Here is a 22,976-nt window from a genome sequence, read left to right on the forward strand (position 1 = left end):
CATCAAGATATCAGACAAAGAAAATAGTGCAGAAAAGCTCCTTTCAGTTCAAATCTCCAGATCAGATTAAGCATCCAGCTAGATAAAATGAAAATAATTGCTCAGATATTGATCATAAAACAATACTTGAAATTACTCAGAAACTAAAGCAAACTCAGTATGGAATTGTCATTTGCAAAACCTCAAAAACCATTCTCACAGTGTAGTGAACTGAAGTATTATTCAGTAATTCATTTGACTTCAGGAAAAGAAACACAACTTTAAAACTCTCTATTTCAACAAAAGCATATACTGAAATCCTTTTCAAACCTTTACATTTCTATAAGCTATATTTATATGTCTTGCACATACAGAAGTGCTGAAATCAGTTGTGTTTGCAGACCAGAAATATAATCAACACAGCTATGTTGAATAGATACTAAATATGGTTAGCTAGCTGTATTATTACATGATCTCAGTTAGGTCCACAGCCTTTTATATAAATACAAACTGGCAAGTATCTAACCACAGGTAACTTCCCTGAGTTTGAGTGTCATGAGGTTCCCTGTGAGGGTATATGTAGGTGGCACATTATTTGAAGCATAACATATCTTGGCTTATTATGCAAATGAAGTTTTTCCTCCTAATCTGACAGAAAGATTGTATTTTCTACATTACTAGGTTCCTTCTTTATTTTATTCTAGGCACGAAAAGTTGGACAATCATGTTCAACACTGCTATCTAGCATTATAGCTTTAGCCCTGCTTTGATCACTGGGTTAGACCAGTTGATCTGAAGTCCCTTCTAACCTAATATACTCTATAATTCTGTTATCTTTAGAGTCAGTGCTTCAGCTCCCTGTTGCTATCTAGTCTAAGAAAGTGCCTTCTTCTGTGGGAAACAACAGGTGTTAAACTTGAAAACTGGATGGTGAATTAATTTTCAGTCAACAGCTATGGAGATTCCAGTTCACAAGGCTATGTGCTATCATCAGTTGAGATAGAGAACGGAACTCAGTAGGAGGCCATCAAGGAAGTGTAAATGCAGCTAGTACCAAAGCGCTGAAGAACTTACAAGAGAGAAACAAAACTGAAGATGGAATTCAACAAGAGGAAAAACATGTTACCATTTGACATGACATCCTGCATGATCATGACTAGCAGTTCTCAGCAATACATGAAAAAACATATACATACATGCATATGTGTATGTAACCCTACACACTATGTAATTTATATGCATACACACATATATGTGTGCCTGTGTGTGTATAACTAAGAAACCAAGAAGAAGGAAGGAAAACAGTGTCACAGTAACTAGTACATACATAATATACATGGATTTTCACCTACCTGAAGGCTTTTCATTGTTGCAGTTAAGAAGACTGGGATTTGCCCAGTGCATCAAAAGCAGCTTCACAAGGTTGGTCTAAAATGGCCAAACACAGATGTTTGAAATGGCAGAAGTAGGAAGGGAACAGAATACATGTTATTCAGTTTGTTCATTCGTTCCTGCACTAGCTGAAATCATATGATAAAACACAGGCAACACATGCAAAATACCACCTTCTGCAGTTAGTACACACATCACAAAAGGCAGAATAAAATACAGTTCTCATACAATTTCAGTGTACCCTCATCATAACTCCACCCTCAAAGTGTCTCTCCATTCGTAGATGTGTAAACAAATCTGCATCAGTAAGGAAAAAAAACTAACCCTCCATCACCACTCATCATGACTTGGACCACAAACATTTATTTATGCCTTACCAATTCAACAGCTGTGTACTATCGCTGCCAAAGGTGTCTGACTCACAGCCATCACAAAAGTAAATCTATTATCTGTCAGTAGTAGAAATAGGCGTATACTTCTTATGTTTACCAAATCCATTTAACATACTAGTAATGAGAGCAATTATACTATAATAGAGTAGGATACAGTATCACATAATGAAAACGTCTAAAATATATTTTTCAATTCCTGCAAGAATGCTGCAAGCAATTGTTTTTAGCGAGCTCTTCTATTGCTGCACTGAAGCCTCTAAAGATATTTCTCCATCAAAACGCTGTAGTAATGTCTACCCTGACAAACTGGTTGGTCAGAAAGGACTAAAAAATTGCACAAGAAGCAAAAAATACGTTTAGAAGGTGAATATAGAGCCCAACTAAATGAGAGAACTGTCTGAACTTTTGGATATACGCAAAAGCAAATGCAATTTATAATGTAAATATAATCAAAAGGGGAAGTCTGGATGAGCACAGGGGAAAACAAGCTGTGGAGAAACAAAAGGATTCTTCAGGGTCGAAGAAGAGAGCTACAGATAAATGAGACCTGAATTGGAAGGCAGCTAAGAGAAAGGATAGTAATTTTGCATCAAAATAAGCAATAAATTAATAAAAGCCAAAAAGGAAGGAAATAATTGCAATAAAAATAAGAAAATTCAATATGGATTCACTATACAGACAGCAACTTACTACAAAAGACCATGATAAAGAAGAATCAGTTAAGTGCAAAAATAAACCCCAAACTTCTAATCACAGAAACACAATAAATTATTGTTGCAAGTTCCTATACAACAAAAAGATCTTGCTCTCCTCAGCTTTCTAATGCTGGCTTTCCAGTAACAGTAACAACAGAAAATTTAGCAAAGTGTGGAAACAAGGAGGAAGCCAAAACAGGTTCACTTCCAAATCCAATTAGCCCTGCTTACAACTGAGTACCCTCAACACATATATCTTTGTGTTTTTTCATTATGAAAAAATGGTGCATGCTTAGTCACTGACCTTACTAAACCAGCAGAAGTTGCATAATCTCATTAACCACCATTTTGAAAAGTAGCAGTGATTTTACCAAAGGAGAGGGGTTTTAAACGCACTCTCAGTTCAGTAACAATAAACAGATTTTTGAGTTATCAAAGTTCAGGATTTACATCACAAGAAGCCTGTTCCATGCTGCAATGTCAATGTTTCCTGCTGCCAAAGAAATAACTCCTGCTGGAAATCCTTGATGCACATCACCAAGATTAATGTATTCACATCACTGTTGATTTCAGTTCCCTGCTTTTGGCTATGCAGAACTGTCTGTATTAGTTTTAACCTCATTCACACGTTTTAGAAAGAGTGAATATATACATATAATTGAATATATATATAATTGGATATATATACATAATTGAATTGCCAGATCTTCAGAACTGTGCCAAGGACTAGAACTATTAGTAATTACAGCAAATTATCACTATTCAAATATTTCAATTTCAGAGTTACAAATACGGTAGATATGACTACATTAAGAGAAACTGTAATATTTAAGGAAATATTGCAGACACAAAGGGTAAAACGACAATATATATATTTTTCTTATTTTACAGTTATCTGTGCCAATTCATACAAATTAAAAAAAAAAAAGATTTTTAAAAAGCCAGAACCTGCTTGCCTTCATTTTCAAAAGCCTTCATAGATCATTCATGCTTTTCCTATTTACCTATTTAATCATTCACTCCACTCCCACTCCAGTTCCCACTTCAAATCAGTCATACATTTTCAAATACCTATTTCGGTCCTTTTTCTAGGCTGCACCTTATACTAGTAAGGAAGTCTTCAAAACATCTGTAAAATTACATTGTAAACCTCATTCACAATCTGTTCTGATGTGATGCTTGCCAAATGGAAAAATGAGCAAGGTGCTGCCATTCCACCATTCAGATGGATTGAAAAATGGCTCAATGGCTGGGCCCAGAGGGTGGTGATGAGTGTCAAGAAGTCTGGATGGAGGCCAGTAACTACGCAGTGTATCCTGGTGATTGGTACTGGGTCCAGTCCCTTTCAAGATTTTAATTAATGATCTGGACGATGGGGTAGAGTGCACCCTCAGCAAATTTGCAGATGACAAAAAGCTGGGAGGAGTGGTTGGAAGGCCAGAGAGTTTTGCTACCATCCAGGGAGACCCTGACAGGCTGGAGAAATGGGCTGACAGGTATATCATGAAGTTCAACAAGGAAGACGTGCGAAGACCTGCATATGGGGCGAAAAATCCCCAGGCACTAGTATGTGCTGGAGGCCACCCAGCGGGAAAGCAGTTTTGCAGAAAAGGACCGGGGGGTTCTGGTAAACACCAAGCTGAAAAACAGACAGCAATGTGCTTTGGCCACAAAGAAGGTTAATGGTATCCTGAGATGCATTTGGAGAACTGTTGCCACCACATTGAATGAGGAGATCCTTCCCCTCAGTGCTGCTAAGGTCACACCTGGTATACTTTGTACAGGGTTCTCAGCACAAAAGAGGTGGATACACTGGAGAGAAACCAGTAAAAGGCTACTAAGATATGAGATAGGAACACCTCACATAAGAGGACAGGTGGAGAGATCTCAGACTCTTCAATCTGGAGAAGGCTCAGGGGGGATTTCATTAATGTATATAAATACCTGAAGGGAGGGTGCAAAGAGGACAGAGTCAGGTTCTTTTCAGTGCTGCCCAGTGACAGGACCAGAGGCAATGGGCACAACCTGAAACACAAAGTGATCCATCTGAACATCAGACTTTTACACTGTGAGGGTGACCAAGCACTGGCACAGTGAGGATTTGGAGTCTCTATCCTTGGAGACATTCACCAGTTGTCTGGACATGGTCCTGGGCAGCCTGCTTAAGGTAGCACTGCTTGATCAGGGGAACTGGATCAGATGACCTCCAACCTCAAACATTTTGTGACTCCGTGTAACATGGAAAAAGTCCATCTATGACTTTTCTAAAAAAAAAAAGTGCATTTTTTCTTCATCAGAACTAACTTGTTAGCAAACTTTTAACAGTTTGTATATTTATGGATAGGGGAAATTCTTAATGAAAATGTATGAAGAAAGATTGTATTAATTTCAGCTTTACACAGACAAGATTAAAATAAAAAGGTTTTCTGTGCATATAAGAACTCTGAGTTTGGTAAGCAAGACAGAATGCATGATCAGATGTGCAGGCAGACCACCGCAGTTACATCAAAAGTGCTATGGGTTTTTTCCAAAATAGCAAGTGGTAAAAAAAGCATCCTGTCTACAGCGAACCTGAGCTTTAGTTCTCAAAGGAAATATTACAAGGAAATGAAGTGTAATTCACATTAGTGGAAGCAACACTTACAATCTAAGGAGCTAGAAAAACATGCACAGATGAACAAGGGAAACCTTGACTGGACATAGAAGCACTGAAGTTGAACAGTCCTTTAAACTTAAAGAAATACGGACTGCAATACTGAAAATAAAAAGCTATAAGGGGAAAAGAAAAAAAAAAAAGGCAGGATAAATAAATTTACTGCAATAGGCACATTATAAAGCCTTCAAATACTATTTCCCTTTGCCAAAAAAAAAAAGGGCTAAATTTTACCATACATTAAATGCTAGCTAAGAAAGCCTGATGCTCAGTTTCATATATCATAGGCTTAAGAACACCAGTGTTGGCCAGCTGACAGACTGTGAGGCCTTTTGCCACAGATAAGTGACTGCAGTGACCAGGTAGGAAATAGAGAGCATGAAGGAGAGAGATTCCTCAAGAATCTCTTTACGCACTTGAGGCTGCAAAGGCAGCTCCAGACTGCCCTCGAGCCCTGCTAGTTTTACTGCTAGTGAATTAGCTGGGGAGCAGAATCAGTGCTCCTGAAAAGTGTCTTTCTTTTCTGCATGGTCAGATATTTTCTTCTGAAGCAATGCAAAGGACACCAGATCTGTGCCAGCAACTGTAAAGGATAAGCTGCTGGCTCTGGCTGAGCTTTGAACTCCTGAGTTATTATCCAAGTCCCAGTACCCCTACCTCAGATCATTTATTCCCTTTTCTTTACCATTGGAGAGATACATGCTTAAGTTGTAAATTCAGAAAGCTGGAGATTTTATGCAAATGTCCCGATGTGCTACTTTGCACAGCAATGAATATGCATTATCCAATTTGCATGCACCAACAGTAAATTCCTTCTGTTCTTCACTTTTCTTTCCTGTCAAAATCAACATTTCTCTCCACTCCTCTCCTTCTGTTTCAAAGGTGCACATTTCCTACCATCCTTAGTGACCTGGTTTACCATCCATCTTTTGTTCACACCCCCCCTCCCCCCCATCATTTCTTATTCCTCAGGCCTCTTTTTCTCTGTTTCCTGTATCTGAGACTCATAGCTCCTTAGATGTATCTCTCCAACTTATTTTCTTCCACCCTTTTATTAGTGTTCTTATTGCTTTTTTGGGACAATGCTATTTTTCTTTTCTTTCTTGATATTAATTCCTCAATTCTCTTTGACTAAGGCCTTCCCACTCCCTTCTTGCAATTTCTTTCCACCTGCTGTGACTTCTTAGGCTTCCACTCAATTTTCTCTGGATACGGTTCCCCAGCATGCTTTCATCCACACTGAGACAAAGCCATCTAATAGGAAACTAGTGGATCAACAACCTTTACTCAAAATCAGTATTATTTTGGACCATCAATCTCACAATAGTGTGCAAAACACACTGAAATCCTCAAGTATTATTTTAATATCTATGGTGCTTATTCACTAAACACAGTGAAACCATAGGCAGAACACATAAAATATCACTGGTTACACCATTATTACGTGCAGTCTTCACCACTGAATACGATGGCCTACATCTGCACTCATAAGAACCAGTTTTCAATTGCTTATAAGGCTCAACTTCACTGGGTTGGAAAAGTGCATGTTTATATCACTGTGTGATTTTTGTAAGGTAGTTTGCTAGGATTGCTGCCTATTAGGAAGAAAAATAAATCAACCAAACATGAACACCTTCTGGGAGCAGGATGCGAGAAAATATATTGATTGACCCTTGTGAGCTCCAATGTGCATATGATTTGAAGACTTTGTATTAGGCAGAAGATGAATTCTTTGGGGTGAGAATATTCCTATTGTTGTCTGTTTGGAAAATTGTCAAAACTTAGCCAAATTTCAAACCTTGAAAATATCATAGCCACCAGATATTTACAAGACAGTTTTTAGATTATAAGGGATAAATCAAAGAGCCCATTTTTACTAGTATGGTCCACTGTAGGCCTAAATGTTAGTATAACCAGTATCAGTGGCTCTGTTTAAACATCCGTTTGGATGTTTAAAAGACTGATAATAATAAAATATAAATCAAAGAAGTAGTTTCAATGTTTATTATTACTATTATTACCATTACTAAGATTCTGTGATAGAAGTGCTGCAACTTCAAGCTAGCCAAATATTCAGCAGATGGAATAAACAAGACCAGAAACTGCTTAGAATAACACTGGAGAAATGTATTTAACTGGTGGAATGGGTTGATAATCAGCACTTAGCTAACAATCAAGGACAATGAGAAGAAAAGTTGAGGTTAGGGACCAGTGTTCACTTAAGCTACTGGGGACCGAAACAAATAAAAGCAAGTCCCAAGATTTGGGACTAACTTCAACTATTACAGTTACTGTGAACTGAGTATTGAAGGTCATATATTTGTTCTCCATTACATAATAGTACACCTTAGAAGACTGAGTCCCCCTTAAAGCCAAAGTCTAATATGCAAACCTCTAAACAAGAGCAATATCATTCAGAAGCTAAAAAGCATTTTGTCTGCAATTGCAAATCTGATCCACAGTACTGCTCTAAACACAGGAAATTATGTCTAAAATTCATTACAGATCTCCATTCTTAGTACAGTATAGATGAGGAAGGTATCTTTTCTACTTGAGTGCAGAAAAAAAAGACCATAACCCCCTGAGGTCAGCAAAGTGGAACAGATTAGGAAAAATAGGTTGTGGGAATGAGACTAGCAGCAAGGTGGAAGGAGTGGAGGGGAAAAAATAGATCAGAGCATGGATAAAATACTGGACTTTGGAACCAACAGCATGAAATAAATGAAGTGAAAGGGAAGAAGAGAGATGTGGCAAGGAGCCAGGATGTAGGTAGAGACAGACTAAGCAGGAAAAGAAAATGAAAGAAGAAAGTGACACAATGAGGAAAAAGCACTGAGATTGAAAAAGGGAGATTGGGACTGTGAGCAAGTGGGAAAAGGGATAAGTACAACAGAATAGCAAAAAGGTTGGCATGAAGCCAAGGCAGAGAAAAGAAAGCTTGGATGAGAACCAGGGAGAGGAGGAGGGGCAGAAGCTGGCAGTGCAAGGAAATTAGGATTGGGATAAGAGGCGTATGGCAAGGACATGAAGTCAGGCAAATGAATGGGACAATAAGGCAAGAGAATAAAGACACGAACGGAACAGCCTGGCGGCAATGGGACAAATAAGGTTACGTGTAGGAGGAACAAACCACAAAGACTGTGTGTGTTCATACATAGAGCTTGGAATGGAACCCAGGTTCCCCAAGTGTCACCTCTACCTTTCTGTAGTCAGCATGTTTAACCTGCATGGTGTAAGAGTATGCCTTTTGCGCCTCTGGAAAGGTTCCAGTAAAGAAGTGCAACTTAATGCTGTTTACAGCTACCTAAGCAAGTGACAAAGTTTACCTAAAAGTTTTTCTACTGCTGAAATGAAGACTTCAGCAGTCTCTACTTCAAGACTGATAATGTACATTTTTATTTTTCAGTTCACCAGGACATTAGATGGAAAATAAAATAAAAATAAAATAAATCAGGGAAAATTATGTGATCTTGTGATTAAAAATGCTTCTAAGTTATGTTCCTATAAATTATATATTATTACTACAGAGAGGATCACACTTCTAGGACTTCTCAAAGTTTGTGCCTGAACAGACTTATTAGTCTTCTTTTTCCTCTATGCCTCTCGTGGTTTTATTATATATATGCATATATATTTATATGTATAGATACGAGAGGAAGCTACTATAGCTGGTATTTTAAGGAAAATGAAAGTTATATTGATCACTGACATCCTGCAATAATCAAATACATATCTAGTGTAGTCCATACACAACTCACCTTTAAAAGCATATATGTATACACTGAGAGTTTTATAGTAATTTTGTAAACTGAGGTTGGCCCTAGTCTGTGCATGAAACTTAAACTTGTAAATCTATTTTCTTATTATCATTTGGTATATTGTGAATCTAGCTTTTCCTGCCTGAGTGTTCTGTACCCACAAATAGCATTTGAATCATTTCTAGAAACCTGCTGAATATATTGAGAATAAAAGAAAGATATCACAGGATGAAATCCCAAAGTGGTCTCTCTGCTTGAGGAAAACGAGTGTAATTTGATCTGAAGGGAAATGCTGCTCTCCTACCCAAGTACAGTCACGCATGCCAAAGACAAACAAAAAGACTAAAGAAAAGAGGGTGAGATATGTCTGGATAAAACATTCTCTGGAGGATTTTCTGACCATAAATGAATGATTCCAACTGCTTGACAGGGAAAATATGTATTCTGAGTGACTATACTCTATTCTTTTTGAAATACTGAACCGGCATCCCCTTCTTCAGGCTCTTCCCATTGAAAACATTTGTGGAATATGCAGAAGGCCAGAAATTGCAATCAAAGGAACTGCTATGGCAATGGCCAAAGTTGAATGAGACTAAATATAATTTCCTACTTCAGTTAATCCCTTCTCATCAAAGCATACTCTAATGATCTATGTAGGGTTTTTTTTTTTTATTTTCTATTTTGGGGTCAACATGCACTTAAAGAAAAAAAATGAAACTGCAGTTTATAGCTGAGTCAAATTACTAGTACATTTTGGTAACGATGAGTAAATTAGACCACATAGTAAGAAAGTATGCTCTCTTAGACTTCAGCAAGAAACACAGAGTCCCTTCTATGACCTGAAAGAAATGCTGTGTTTGGATGAACTAATAAGACAGAGGGGTATGATTCAGTCCAAGCAAACAAGCCAAATGAATATATATTAAGGGAGAATATGTTTACAGAATGGGAATTTCACACACAGACTTTGAAAATGGCATAGGACATACATAATATTAAGAATAATGAGCTAAGCATCTGAGCTCACTAAACTTTTTTTCTTTTTTTTTTTTTTTTAAATATATTTCCAGTATGTTAATGGCAAATCCTTGCTCGTGCAGGATTTACTCTTGGAGATGTATAGTCAGCAGTTCCACAGTTCTCTTTTTTCTTTTTTTTTTTTCCTTTTTGACATAATGAAACCGTTGAACCTTAAAGCCAGAGGCTAAATCTGTCTCGCTAAGAACATGCAATGGAGTAAACTTAAGAATCCCTTATAATCCACACTGCTTAACTCTTAGCTCTGTCCCTGACTCTGCTTTGGACCACTCCAACCAGCCCTCTACAAACAAGACTAATCTCCTGTGGAGGAAACTAGATCTAAACCATATGAATGTGAGCCAGACTGTTGCCTGGCTTAATCTTTAGCCTTCTTTTATTTAGCAATTTAACACTTCAGACATAGGCAGCATCCCCCAAGGACAAAATTTTTAGAGAGGTAGTGTTTAAGCTACTGGGGAGTCAGCTCTGACCTGCATGCCTCCGATAGCTGGTTTTAAAGGTGACATTTCTGTGATAAACAACAAAGAAACAGCTTGTGCCTGGGAATTGTGCCAAAGTACCCAAGGCAAACTCAGAGCTGCAGCCTATTCCCACCGCAGGGAGGGCGAGTGTGGGCTTTCCTGATCACAGAGCCTGGAAGATGTCCAGCCAGGACAGCACTACCAGTTCCAAATTACTTGCTCTTCAGAAATCAATTGCTGTGCTAAATTCAAATTAGGGGGCCAGCCTGAGAAATACAAGTCGCCTTTCCTCGGCTGGTATCGGTGCCAGGGTGGGTGGTGTGGTCCCCAAGTGAGGACGTGTGCCCCACTCTGCTGTGTAGAGGCAGCAGCCACATCCACACTAGCACTCCCCAGGCTGCACGTCAATGAGACAACGGAGTTCAAAACTGCCAGCAATATCAGCATTAAGAATGCGTATGTTCAAAATTCCCCACTACATCTATGTAGGAAACCCTGGCATATTCTCATTTCTTGGGGCTTGTTTTGCTCCCCTCATAATCTGATTTTGAAGAGGCTTTTGTGTGTTGATGCAGATTTGCATGTGTGCCAAAGAGGCTGCTATATTCTATCCTTTTATTAAGGTAAAATTATTAAGGTAAAATTATTAAGATAAGCAACTCTGACATTAATACCTCAGTAATACCTATTTTTGTATAATGTTAGAATCTCAATGCACATTAAAAATAAAAACTTGGGTTTAGCTCCAATAGTTACAGGGAGAAAAACGACAACAGCTCTAGAAGCTCAGAATACCTTGCTTAAAAACATGTCTATTTTTTAATACTATTGCTATTCTTTTTCAATGTTTGCAGCTAGTAGTATTTCATTTAATAGTCTGGTGCACTCATTGGTAACCTAATCTGTTTCTGAAAAGCAGAGCCTCATCTTACGAAACAGAGACACTGACCTTCAGGCAGTAGCCTCAGGAATAACATTCTAGCAAATTTTAGATGGTAAATTTAACCACGAGACTTCTTTTCTTTACAAATATATGTAAAGACAGGTACAGATTTTTATCTTTTTTTTTTTTAAACATTGGATAATACATACTGTCATTTAAAACTCTTATTTATTCCCTGTTCGGAAACAATGCAACAACCTACTGCTATGTTTTGCTTTTGAGAACACGGGTGTTGTTTTAAATATTTAACTCTGCTCCCTCTGTAGGATTCACTCTGTGCAGTTTTACATTGACTAAGAGTAAGACATCAACTCCATGTCGCCTTTATGATCACTAGGGAGACCCAGCACATCCAGTGGGCAGTTGACCCATCGTTTGTCCCTTTGCCCTGCACTTTGGTCTGGATTCTTCCTGTGAGATTTTAAAATGTTTAAGTTAGACATCTAATATATGCTAGTTGTCCATGACCTCTATAATCAGGGAGGGTCAGACCTCCAAGTATTGATTCATCCCACCTATTTTAAACGTACCTCCTAGATTTGTCTGAATTGCACTCTGGAGGTGATTGTTCACATTAGACAAAACAAACCTTTGTACTTAAGTTGCAGTTGGCTCATTGTAAAAATTACTGGTTCTGCCATTGTAGAGGTGTCTCTATAAGCCAGGTGTTGATTATGAGGTGTGGGTGGTCTTTCACATGCCTAGCTCACTAAGGATAATGTATCTTTTCTCCAATTGTTTCTCATATAATTTACTGTGGAAGTTGGAGCAATAACACTTAGGTTGTATATTAATTTACAACTTGAGACTTGTAACAAGAAGGCTGTGGTGCCATTATTTTTTAGAAGCTTCCTCCTGTACAGATGCAAATTAAATTTTGTCTTTATAAATTTTAAACTCCAGTAGATGCTTCTTTTTTTTTTTTCCCCATTTTATGTGTCTTGTATTTATTTTCTTTTTTTTTTTTTTTTTTTTTTTTAAATTTTGTGTATTTGCGAACATAAAACTGTATATCTATAGAGCTCAGGTTCTTCAAATGACTCTGGATGTCACTCTAAAACAGTGTAACAATTTCTTCATAAGAATATAACTACTCAAATTTTTTCATAAGTTAATATGCAAAATGTATGTACATAAGGTCTACAACATAAAATAGTTCAAAAATTAAATGTGTAATTTGTATAGCTGTGAGATCTCCCAAAGTGGTCAGACTATAGCGAAGGTGCACTGAACGTGTCTTGGTAGAGTGAGGACGAAGAAATGTGAAAAGATGTTAAGAGGGACAAGTCACGTTTAGGGGTAGCCTCCAAATCCCAAACTCAGGGTACATTTCCACATTTCAGTGACTGGAAAACTGAAAGTGACTACTGTGTTAAGTGGATCCTGGACATTCATTCACAGAAATGTACATAGAAAAAAGCTAGCTGAACATAAGAGTGTGACATCAGGGTATAAGAAAATAAAAGACAGAAATGCTTCTTTTGGCTCTCTTTCAGTGTAAATTTAATTTTTGCTGGAGACAAACTGCTGTTGATGGTAGATTGATTGTAATGAGCTGTACTGGGTTGATAGCTTTACAATGTCTATTCTCAGATGACCTCTGCCATTTAAGATGCCACCTATAGTACAGAAACGTGTAAACTTTCCACATTAAAACCAGAATAGTCTCCCTAACTTGCAAGTATTTGCTATTTCTACAGAAGGCTGCCTACCACAAAGAAAAGAGAAGCAGTTGAAAACATCATGTTTACCTGTCCATACTTTGCAGCTAAGTGTAGGGGTGTCCAGTACTGATTATCCACTACATTGAGATCAGCCCCATGATCCAGTATCAGAGATGCAACATTCTTGTATCCATTAGCGCAAGCCACGTGCAGCTGGAAAATAAAAATACCTTAATAGTTTTAAGAATTCAGAAAAGCCTGTGGCACCCCACCATGTATCCTGGCTGCCCCACAGACCTAACTGGCTAAATCATGGTTACGGCTAATACAAAATACACATGTGAAAACAACAGAATAGAAAAACTGTGGAATCTTTTTCAATATTTATAAATAAAACCTACCAAAAAATAAGAATGTTAGCTTGTTGAGAACTATTTAAACAATTGGGTCTCACTAGGTACTCTTCATACCATTTCAAGCAAACATCCTTTGAAACACATTCACAAACTTCATGAGCCCAGGTAGATTCTTGTATTTCAGTAAAGTGTGGCCTATACCTAATTTTCTTCTGTCGCAGTTCAAATATCCCAAATGTAACCTGACACTACCTTCCTCCAACATGAATTCAGTAACACATAATCATTGAGCTTGCAGCACAAAATAGGTCACGAAAAATACTTTCTCAATTTTGAACCACAGAGATTTTCTTCCTTTCACTTGCGTTGCTTCCTTAGATACTTAACTGTACGTTGAGGCACATACCTCACATGACCAAACTGATCCAGGATGGTTTAGTGGTTCTCATGGTTCTCTGCTATGATTTCAAATGTTCCTTCCACTTCTGAGAGCAAAGGGGACAAAATTTGCCTTTGGAAATTGGCACAATATGATTGCTCAACCCGAGTCAGGAGGACTCAGTTCTCATGATGATCAGTAAAGACAGGGCTCAGGAAGATTGCAGAATGAAGAACTGAGAATATAGGTGGCAAACTGTATCCCAAATCATGTAGCCCAACTACATGACTGTTTTCCTTTGAAGCAATGTTATCTGAAGCGACTAGATTTCTTAGGGTTGAAAGGAATGGCCAATGGTAGAAAAAAGGTCTTGCAATAAACGTGTTACTAGAACCGTCTAATTCCAAAGTCACTATAAGCACGGGAGACACCAAAACCAGAGTCCAGGATATTATTTGCCTTATTTGCTATTTCAGTTCAGCTGCACCTCCAGAACATGCACAAACTTTTGTCTATGAACATCCTTGAAGCAGAGGGATGAAAAACCCTAGAGCTCGTCAAAAATCTTCCCCTGTAAAGGGGGCAGAACACCGATTCTGTATGCTATAAATGTTCTAATTAAAAAAACCTCAAAATTTTCCCGTAATTTGACATCACTTTGGATTTTCTTCTCTTTTTACAGAGGAAGTTATATTTTCTACTCAAACATCAATTTCACAAGTGCTATTTTAAAGTAGTTTAAAAACTCACAGGATAAAGAAAATATTTTATGACTGAAATATTTCAAAGAAAAAAAAAAATTATTGCAGGAGAATTTAGCAGAAAAAATAATTTTGCCATATATCATTCTGTGTCTGTATTGCATGTACACACATATGTGCTCTCAATTTATGAGAATGTTTGCATTGATACGTTTATGCCATCATTTTTTTTTGCCTGATTCATCTTAAGTTACACATGGACTTAGATATATTCTATCAAAAGAAAATAAATCTCATTTGGTACTGAGATATTTATTGTTTTCTCTGTGCAGATAGATGTAGAACAACAAAAAAGACTATTCTCAGAACCCTTTGCTACACATACAGCTATCACAGACTGGCTGTCTCCATACTCATGAGGAGAGACAGAGCAGTTTAACAAATTCTGGACTTCCCACCAGTTTGTCAGACAAAAGTTTCATGTAATAGAAATTTCAAACAAATGCAAAATGATCCACTCTGTAGCTACTTGTTGGCAGACTATTAAATAAGTTTAAAATATTCAAGTTCAACATAAAAATTGTTAATACAAAAAATGTCCCCTTTGTCCACATCGCACCAAGCAAAAAACAAACTATCCACAATGCTTTTCTCCTAGTATCTGCAGTACCATTAAACACATTTCAGACATATATTTCAACAATTCTAGCTAACTACAGAAAAGGTTTTATGCAATGATAGTTAGGTAAGTTCATAACTCAATTTAACTTCGCCAATTCAGACTACAGTAGCAATAAGAGTAAAGTCAAGAGAAACAACTTTGTGTTTTACTGTGATTTAGCAGCTTAGCTTAAATTTATCAGAAAACTGGAAGTTAAATTAATGTTTCTATAAATTAAATTAAAAGTTGTGTTATTTCTTCCCACCCCTCCCCTGCTTCCCTCCTGTTTTTAACTAAAGTGAAGTGCTTGGGGTGTCCATCCCAAAAGTCACAGCTTTCTGTACAGACAGAGCCAGTAGCTGGATTCAACAATGCCAATTATGAGGCTGCTCACTTTTTCGGTTGCAGTTTAAATACTTCACAGGTTTTAAAATACGGAATCAAATACTAATGATTCATTGTATTAATTCAGTATCATGCAATGTAATTCATCATAAGTGCTAAAATAATAATAAAGTTCAATAATACATGCCTTTCCAATTATTTTACAGTATTTGCAGAAAAAAAAATAAAAATAATTTTTAGAAGTTTTTAAATGTCTCAATGCTGCTGATGACCATTTACTGATTGATAATGACATTGAAGATTTTATATGCAAAGAGAACATTTCACAGACAAGCTATGTAGGGAAAAATACTTTAAAAATACTTTATTAGATTAATTTTAAAATTATTTTGATGGCTGAAGAAGTAGTGATCCTGAAAAAAAACAAAGGGATAGCAGATCTATTAGCACAAATAGGTATAACGACACGAGTAACTACAGAAACATGCAAATTTGGTAGAAGGAACACTTATCCGCTGATATGGTGGATGATTCATTACACTGAATCAAGATGGAATGGCTTCATGAAACAGTGTCTTAGCCTGGTTCAGCCAGAAGATACGAGACTAAAACAGGAATCACCAATTGAAGTTTCAGGCCATCTCTTACACAGGATGTCAGAGACCATAAGTATCTGCTGTAGTTCTAAACTGCCAATACTTTTTTTTGCTATTAATTTTTTTTGTTGCATATTCAGTGGCTAACAGCAAGAAATTGCACAGCATCGACATACATCTATATTCAAAAGACTAGATGAGAACCAAAATCTCACATTCCCTCATTTCTCCTCCTAGAGAATTGCCTTGCAAAGACTTTTAGTGGTACACAGCTGCAGCACATGCATATTCACAGGGCAACGATGACATATTCCCACTCACCAGGGTAACTCCTTCATCATTCTTTTGATTCACGCTTCCTCCACTCGATATGAGCTGTCGGACATCTGTAAGCATTGTCATAGGTCTCTGGATCTTCATTTGGCGCAGCGAATTCAGCTCTACACCTGGAACAAAGAAAAGGCTAAAAAAACCTTCCACTATTTCATTCATCAATAAAGAATAGCCATACAATTTTGCTTTCTGGGTTTGTAAAAGTTTAATCAACATTTAATTAGGCTGCAGTGTATATTTATAGAACTTATATTTACCAATAAGTTTACTCATATCTGTAGTTATCAATCACTACATGGATGATTTAATGTGAGTCAGCAATATCCAATTCATAGGCTTGGCCCTCTACTGACTGGCAAGAGCAGTTGTAGGCAAAGCAGTTGTAATATCATTAAATCCACTGGGATTTTGAAAATACCTGTGAATGGGAAAAGAATTAAACAAACCACTCAAGTGTTTGAGTCTTATCTAATGAAAATTATTTTTTTGCTGCATTCTTTCAACCCTGTGTATGCAACACAGTGCCCAGACCAGTCTCTCAAATCTGTTGGCCCCACTACATCAGAAATTGTGAAATCTCTCAAGCAAATGACATTAAAACTCAACACTCTTTTTTATCTGCCTGAGTTATTTTTAACCAGCATCAGTTCTCCAGCTGAGACCATTTCAAGGCCCCATAAACCAAGCGAAAATGTGGTGTGGAGGCAGAAACAAATGGGAGGGGATGAAAGGAATGAAGGGTGCGAGATTGCTTGTGTCAGCATTGCTACTGAGAGAAACAGTTGTCAAAGTACAGTTTTAAAAGGAAGATCAGGAAGAGAGTCGACTACCAAAAGAAAGCGTGGCCTCCAGCCTGAAGAGATTTAATATTAGAAACAGAGAGTATAACGAAATTGCTAAGTGGTCAAATTAACAACTGGCTGTGGCTTGATTGAAATATTTAACCAAAATTCAGGGCTTGATTCTTCCACTCCTGTCTGCACTTGAACACACTCATAGAAAACGTTATTTGAGTATAAAAATCCTTCCTCTCTGCCCTGGCCATGACATAACAAAAAACATGTGTATAAATGATTTCTTGGTTCTCTTCCACATTTGTCAGTGAGCTGAAAAGTGACAAATTAGAAATTAATTTAATTAATATATATTTAACTTAACATTTCATCTCCAAAAACTCCTGCAGTTTTTTACATTACTGAAACCACTGAAGTATGTTCCAGGGTAAAAGCACATTTTAAGTTTCTTAGTATTAATCTAACCCTGGAACTCTTATAAATAGCTGTGCCATATGTAGTTCAGCAAAGAAACCCAATCATTTTCTTTCTTTAACATGCTTTCTTTAACATACACACTGCTTTATGTTCTGAATTTTATTTGTCTGCAGCATTTCTAAAAGTTTCAGCTCTGAAGTGAAATGTTCATTGTGAATGATGTCTTGATGGCCACACTTAGTTATTCCCATATTTTCACACCTGTCACCTAAATGATACTAAGTGAGATCATAAATAAAACACAAACATAAACCGAAGCTGAAGAAAAGGAGATGTTTTCTGTATCTGGACTAAACCCTGTGGTCTTTCACATAAATGCAATTCAGAAAAACATATATATATGGTACTGATAGCTTAACTTAGATAACCAATCAAAAGCAGAATGTGCTAACATCCTATTGTCTGACAGTTGCTAGACTGGAACACAATGCAGATTTCATAGGATGTTCTGATTATCTCCTAACAAACAATGTATTCATTTTGTCAGAACTGAAGATTTTATGCCTCCATCACATGTTGCAGTAATGATATAAAACTACCTGATGACATTTAGAGATTGTTGATGCCACATGGCATCAATTAAATATCTTTTTTTTTTTCTTTCTGTTTCTGCCTATTTGCTGCTTTTTGCAACAGTAAACTGATAGTTTAAGATTCTTGTCCCAGTGATGGAACTATCTCAAATGCATAAGTGTAGATTTCCAAACACTATGTGGTGTGAAGGACTACATACACTCCAAATCATTTATCATTTGCAGCACTGACTTCACTTTTTTAAACACATTACAGACCGACTGAGCAGCTGAAATGAAACTTGACTGATCATGATAAAGCTCTTTCTAATATTGTCAGGTAAGGAAGATTAAAGCTGAAAAATATATTTATAATTTTATACCTGATGAAGAAAGCTATTTTAAGTACTACTGGCAGAACTTACATCAACTTTTTCTTTCTCTTGATGTCTACAGGAAACAATAAGTTTTGTTTTTCGAGGAGACAGGCAACAGGTGGAAATTAATGTACTACCTCTTTTGTGTATGAATAATACCTCAAGCACACAAAACCAAAAACTAAGTTCACAATCTAGAAATTAGAAATATGAATTTCTGACTTTCCCTGGTAAGAGAAGAAAAAAAAAATACTGAGAGTGAAACACAGTTTTTATCAAGCAGTTTGGTTTGTCATGTTTCATGTAAATTATAGTAATGACTACAGGTTGTGGCTACAGGTTGAGGGCAGAGGCCAGCTAAGTCCACTCAGCCTTTTTTAGCAATTTACTACTGACTGATGCTCAGCATGATCAGAGAATTAACTTATCAGTAATTTCTTATACTAACAGTGAAATATTGATCCTTACATCTTGTAAACGGCATCTTATAGAACCTTGGTGCATCCTGTATGGGGCTCCAAAAAACCTGCCTGTTAAAGATTAATTTTATTCATGCTGAAGGAGGAATCAGTAATAGAGTTCAGCTGCAGAAATTGCTATATCATAGAATCATAGAACATTAGGGATTGGAAGGGACCTCAAAAGATCATCCAGTCCAATCCCCCTGCCGGAGCAGGAACACCTAGATGAGGCTACACGGGAACGTGTCCAGGCAGGTTTTGAATGTCTCCAGAGCAGGAGACTCCACAACCTCCCTGTGCAGCCTGTTCCAGTGCTCTGGCACCCTCACTGAGAAGTTTCTTCTCAAGTTTAAGTGGAACCTCTTATGTTCCAGCTTAAACCCATTACCCCTTGTCCTACTATTGTTTGCCACCGAGAAGAGCCTGGCTCCATCCTCGTGACACTCACCCTTTGTATATTTGTAAACATTAATAAGGTCTCCTCAGTCTCCTCCAAACTAAAGAGACCCAGCTCCCTCAGCCTTTCCTCATAAGGGAGATGTTCCACTCCCTTAATCATCTTGGTTGCCCTACGCTGGACTCTCTCCAGCAGTTCCCTGTCCTTCTTGAACTGAGGAGCCCAGAACTGGACACAATATTCCAGGTGTGGTCTCACCAGGGCAGAGTAGAGGGGAAGGAGAACCTCTCTTGACCTACTAACCACCCCCCTTCTAATACACCCCAGGATATACGTTCTATGACAAATATAATTATAATCTCAGACAAAAGGCACAAACATTCTACATAGCAACAAAATACACAGTTTATGTGAATCTCAAGATGGCTTTACTATTTTCAAACTAGTATTTGTATAAAGGAATTATACACATTTCATTAAACAAATAGCAGTAGACTGCCTAGCAAGTGAGCAACCACAGTGATACATTCTATGGGCTTAATTTTTTATATGTTCAAATGAGTTTTGAAGCAGAAACAACAGAAATTCCCTTCCCCTGCCTTTATAGAAAATAGAATGAAAACATGAAAAAAACTAATCAAAACTGCAAAATTAGAATTGCAGAGTTTTTAATTCCAAGAACTTGGGAAATATTAGGCTTCAGCATGAAGGTTTCTCTGGCAAGGAACTGGGAAGCAGCTTTACCAAGCAGGCGCATGTATCATTCTCTGAGGCTCAAAAAAAGGTGACCTGGTCGGTAACTGCCTTCCCTTAATCAAGTTTGTGATTCCAGATAGTCTGCTCTTCCCCCCGCAGGGAGTGACACTTTTCACGAGTTTAGATGGAATAACAAAATGTTACTCATACAGTAAGTAACTCTTGCTGCCTGAATCAAAGAATGACCTTCATGTTGGTTTTCCAAGGGGAAATGTGGTTTAGATATTCAGCTGAAATGGGACGATAGCCAGCATGAATAAATAAAGGAAGAAAAGTAAATTGGCATGTACTATGGGAACCAATTCACATTTTAAAAAAAGTCAAAAAGGAAGGCATAGGATGGAAAATATGCTTAAAATACCTGTAAAATCAGAACAAGAGCTACAGGCCCACAAATTCTCCAGGATATGAGATGGGGAAGCAACAGTAGCAACTCTGCAGGACACAGCATTTGGTCATGAGTATCAGAGCTGATGACAGGCAGGAGCATAACCTAAAAGCTACAAAATATATTCTTTCTCACCCTTTAAGAAAAACACCTGACAAGGCCATTTAATGTGCTTTGGCTGTCTCACCCTCTCTGGCATATGCTTGTAGAACTGACAGCTCAAAGGATTGTAAAATTCTCAGATAAAAAGAGCGAAATGAAGTTTCAAGAAGTCGCAGTCATAAGGAAATACATAACAAACAGAACTGAGAATTGCTATAAAAATGTTTTTCCTCAGGGAAGTCCAGTACTAAGAAGTCTCTCCATCTACAAGGGGAACACCTGCTTCTGTGACCAGTACAAAGCAAAACACTCAAGTACTCTTTGGGAAATACCCACTAAGCACACACAGCAGCTGCTCCTTCTGTAACTTGCACATCTCATTCCCAAACTAATTTAACAGTCTTCAGGGGAGGTCAATATCATCTGCTCTGACAAACAAAAATATACATTAAAAACTTGTAACAGCTTTGAGAAGCCAACCTCTCCTCTTATTTAAGTCTTCTCTCACTCAGTCTATATCTGCCCTTCCTGCACAGAGCTGGAAATGCAGCAAGGCTGTTTACACCCCAAGTGTGATGAGCCTGTCTGTACTCTTCTGTAATTCTGGGGACACCATGGTTTTAGATGTCTATGTCTATTTTTCTTCTGTGCAGCGCACTATAGGGTAGACACATTCATAAACAATCAATGAGAAAAAAAAAGTCATGGTACTATTCTGAAAATATTAATTATATTAAATTTCATTCATTAAAATATTCAGGTGTAGTTTATCCAGCTTTATTTGCCTGAAGTTTTAGAAGGACTTTTCTAGCTGCTTACTATGTAGCTTTATAAAGAGCATTATTTTTGTTAAATTATATTGTTCAGTAGCTCTTGGGCATATCACATGTCATTAGGTGCACCTGATTTTCAAAGGTCAGCATCCGAATAGATATATTTCAGCAACATTTATTATATGAGAAGGGAAGTCAATATTTTTAGTATATCTGCAAAAGAATGTATACTTGCAAAACTGCTGAGGCCTACAGCTCTAACTCACTGAAGAACTACTGACTGATGGTTGTTAGGTTTTAACTTTTTGCCTTTGAAGATATCATTACATATGCTTAGTGAAGGATGTTTAATTTATTTCATTCTAGTCTGAAAAAGCTATCAGAAATGAAATTTCCATCTCCTCCTCAGAATGACAATACTCCCACTCTAGCGAAATGGGTTTTTTTCTCCTCTCTCTTCTATAATAGGATGCTGATGACCCTTGCAGATAAAATTAGTTAAATGAACTCTATCTCCTCCTAACTAGTCTGAAAACAAAAATATTTTTTGTAACTCATTTTAAAAGAGTGGTACCACCTTGAGGTTTAATACTAAAGCATTCATCTGTGGATATATCTTGCATGTTTATTATTTTGTTCTGTAATATTAATATTAGAACACAGAAGTGCAACTTGTGTCATTGTCTCTGGTTACTTCCAATAAGTATGTCTGAAATGAGATCATGACATACATTATTTCTATACTCAAGATTTTTCTGAAAGTTCTTAATATGTTATGCTTGGATGTTTTTGTGCGAGAGCAGCAGAAGCAGGCTACTCAACAAATGCCAGGGAGACAGGAGATGAGGGTGAATCCAGGCCAGGTAGAACAGTGTCCTTGCTGACCAGGGCTCAGCCCCACAGTACCAAAACAGAAAGACTGAGCAGGTCTGGTGATGGGAATCGGAGCCAACTGACAGTCCCGTGATTGCCAGAAAAGCCTGCAGCAACACATCCAGACAACTCAGATGAAACCGGGAAACTGAGTCAGTGGTTCAGGGTCAGGATCAGCAAGGTTCATGACTAGGCACAGGTCCACCTCAAGTGAGCACCAAGGGCAAAGACCTGAGCCTAAATGTGTCTCCCGAGCCAAAGGATGGGTGAAAGATCACAACAAGGCTTCTCCCAGATCTGCCTCACCACTTAGTTCTTTTCTCAGCCGACTGCTCCCAGGTTACAGGGCTGCACCATATCAGGGCTGGCTTTGAACAGCCAAGCCCCTGGATTGGGGGAACACAACACCAGGAATCTGGGTTCACCCTGGACATTGGCAATTATTTTCCTAACTTGCTAAAGGTTATAGTTTTAGGAATTCTATAAAAAAAAATGATAACTTATTTCTGATGGTAACAGAGTTAGAATATTCATTAATAAGTTTTTTGAAAGAATACTAAAAGGGCACCCCCAGTTTATGATGTTCTTCACAGTCTTTTTTCAAATCTTTGCAAAGCCTATTAGTCAAAAAGATGCCTGTTTTCCTTCTAGTATCAAAGTCGATCACAAACTGGCTTTAACTTAAAATGTTAATTGAAGTGCCAAAAGTCTGCACAG

The 22,976-nt window shown here is 37.5% G+C and overlaps 1 protein-coding gene across 1 annotated transcript in view; it reads right to left on the reverse strand.

Annotated features, from left to right (window-relative positions):
* The window catches only part of MYO16 (myosin XVI), a gene marked incomplete at both ends in the record, with an annotated part of 300,394 nt that overhangs the window by 200,535 nt on the left and 76,883 nt on the right, over positions 1-22,976 (reverse strand). Inside the window, 3 exon segments of the mRNA XM_080343675.1 lie at positions 1,332-1,407; positions 13,066-13,191; positions 16,338-16,462. Of these exon segments, the coding sequence (XP_080199801.1) occupies positions 1,332-1,407; positions 13,066-13,191; positions 16,338-16,462 (327 nt within the window).

Source organism: Nesoenas mayeri (genome assembly GCF_963082525.1).
Source record: "Nesoenas mayeri genome assembly, chromosome: 1".
NCBI classification, from domain to species: domain Eukaryota; kingdom Metazoa; phylum Chordata; class Aves; order Columbiformes; family Columbidae; genus Nesoenas; species Nesoenas mayeri.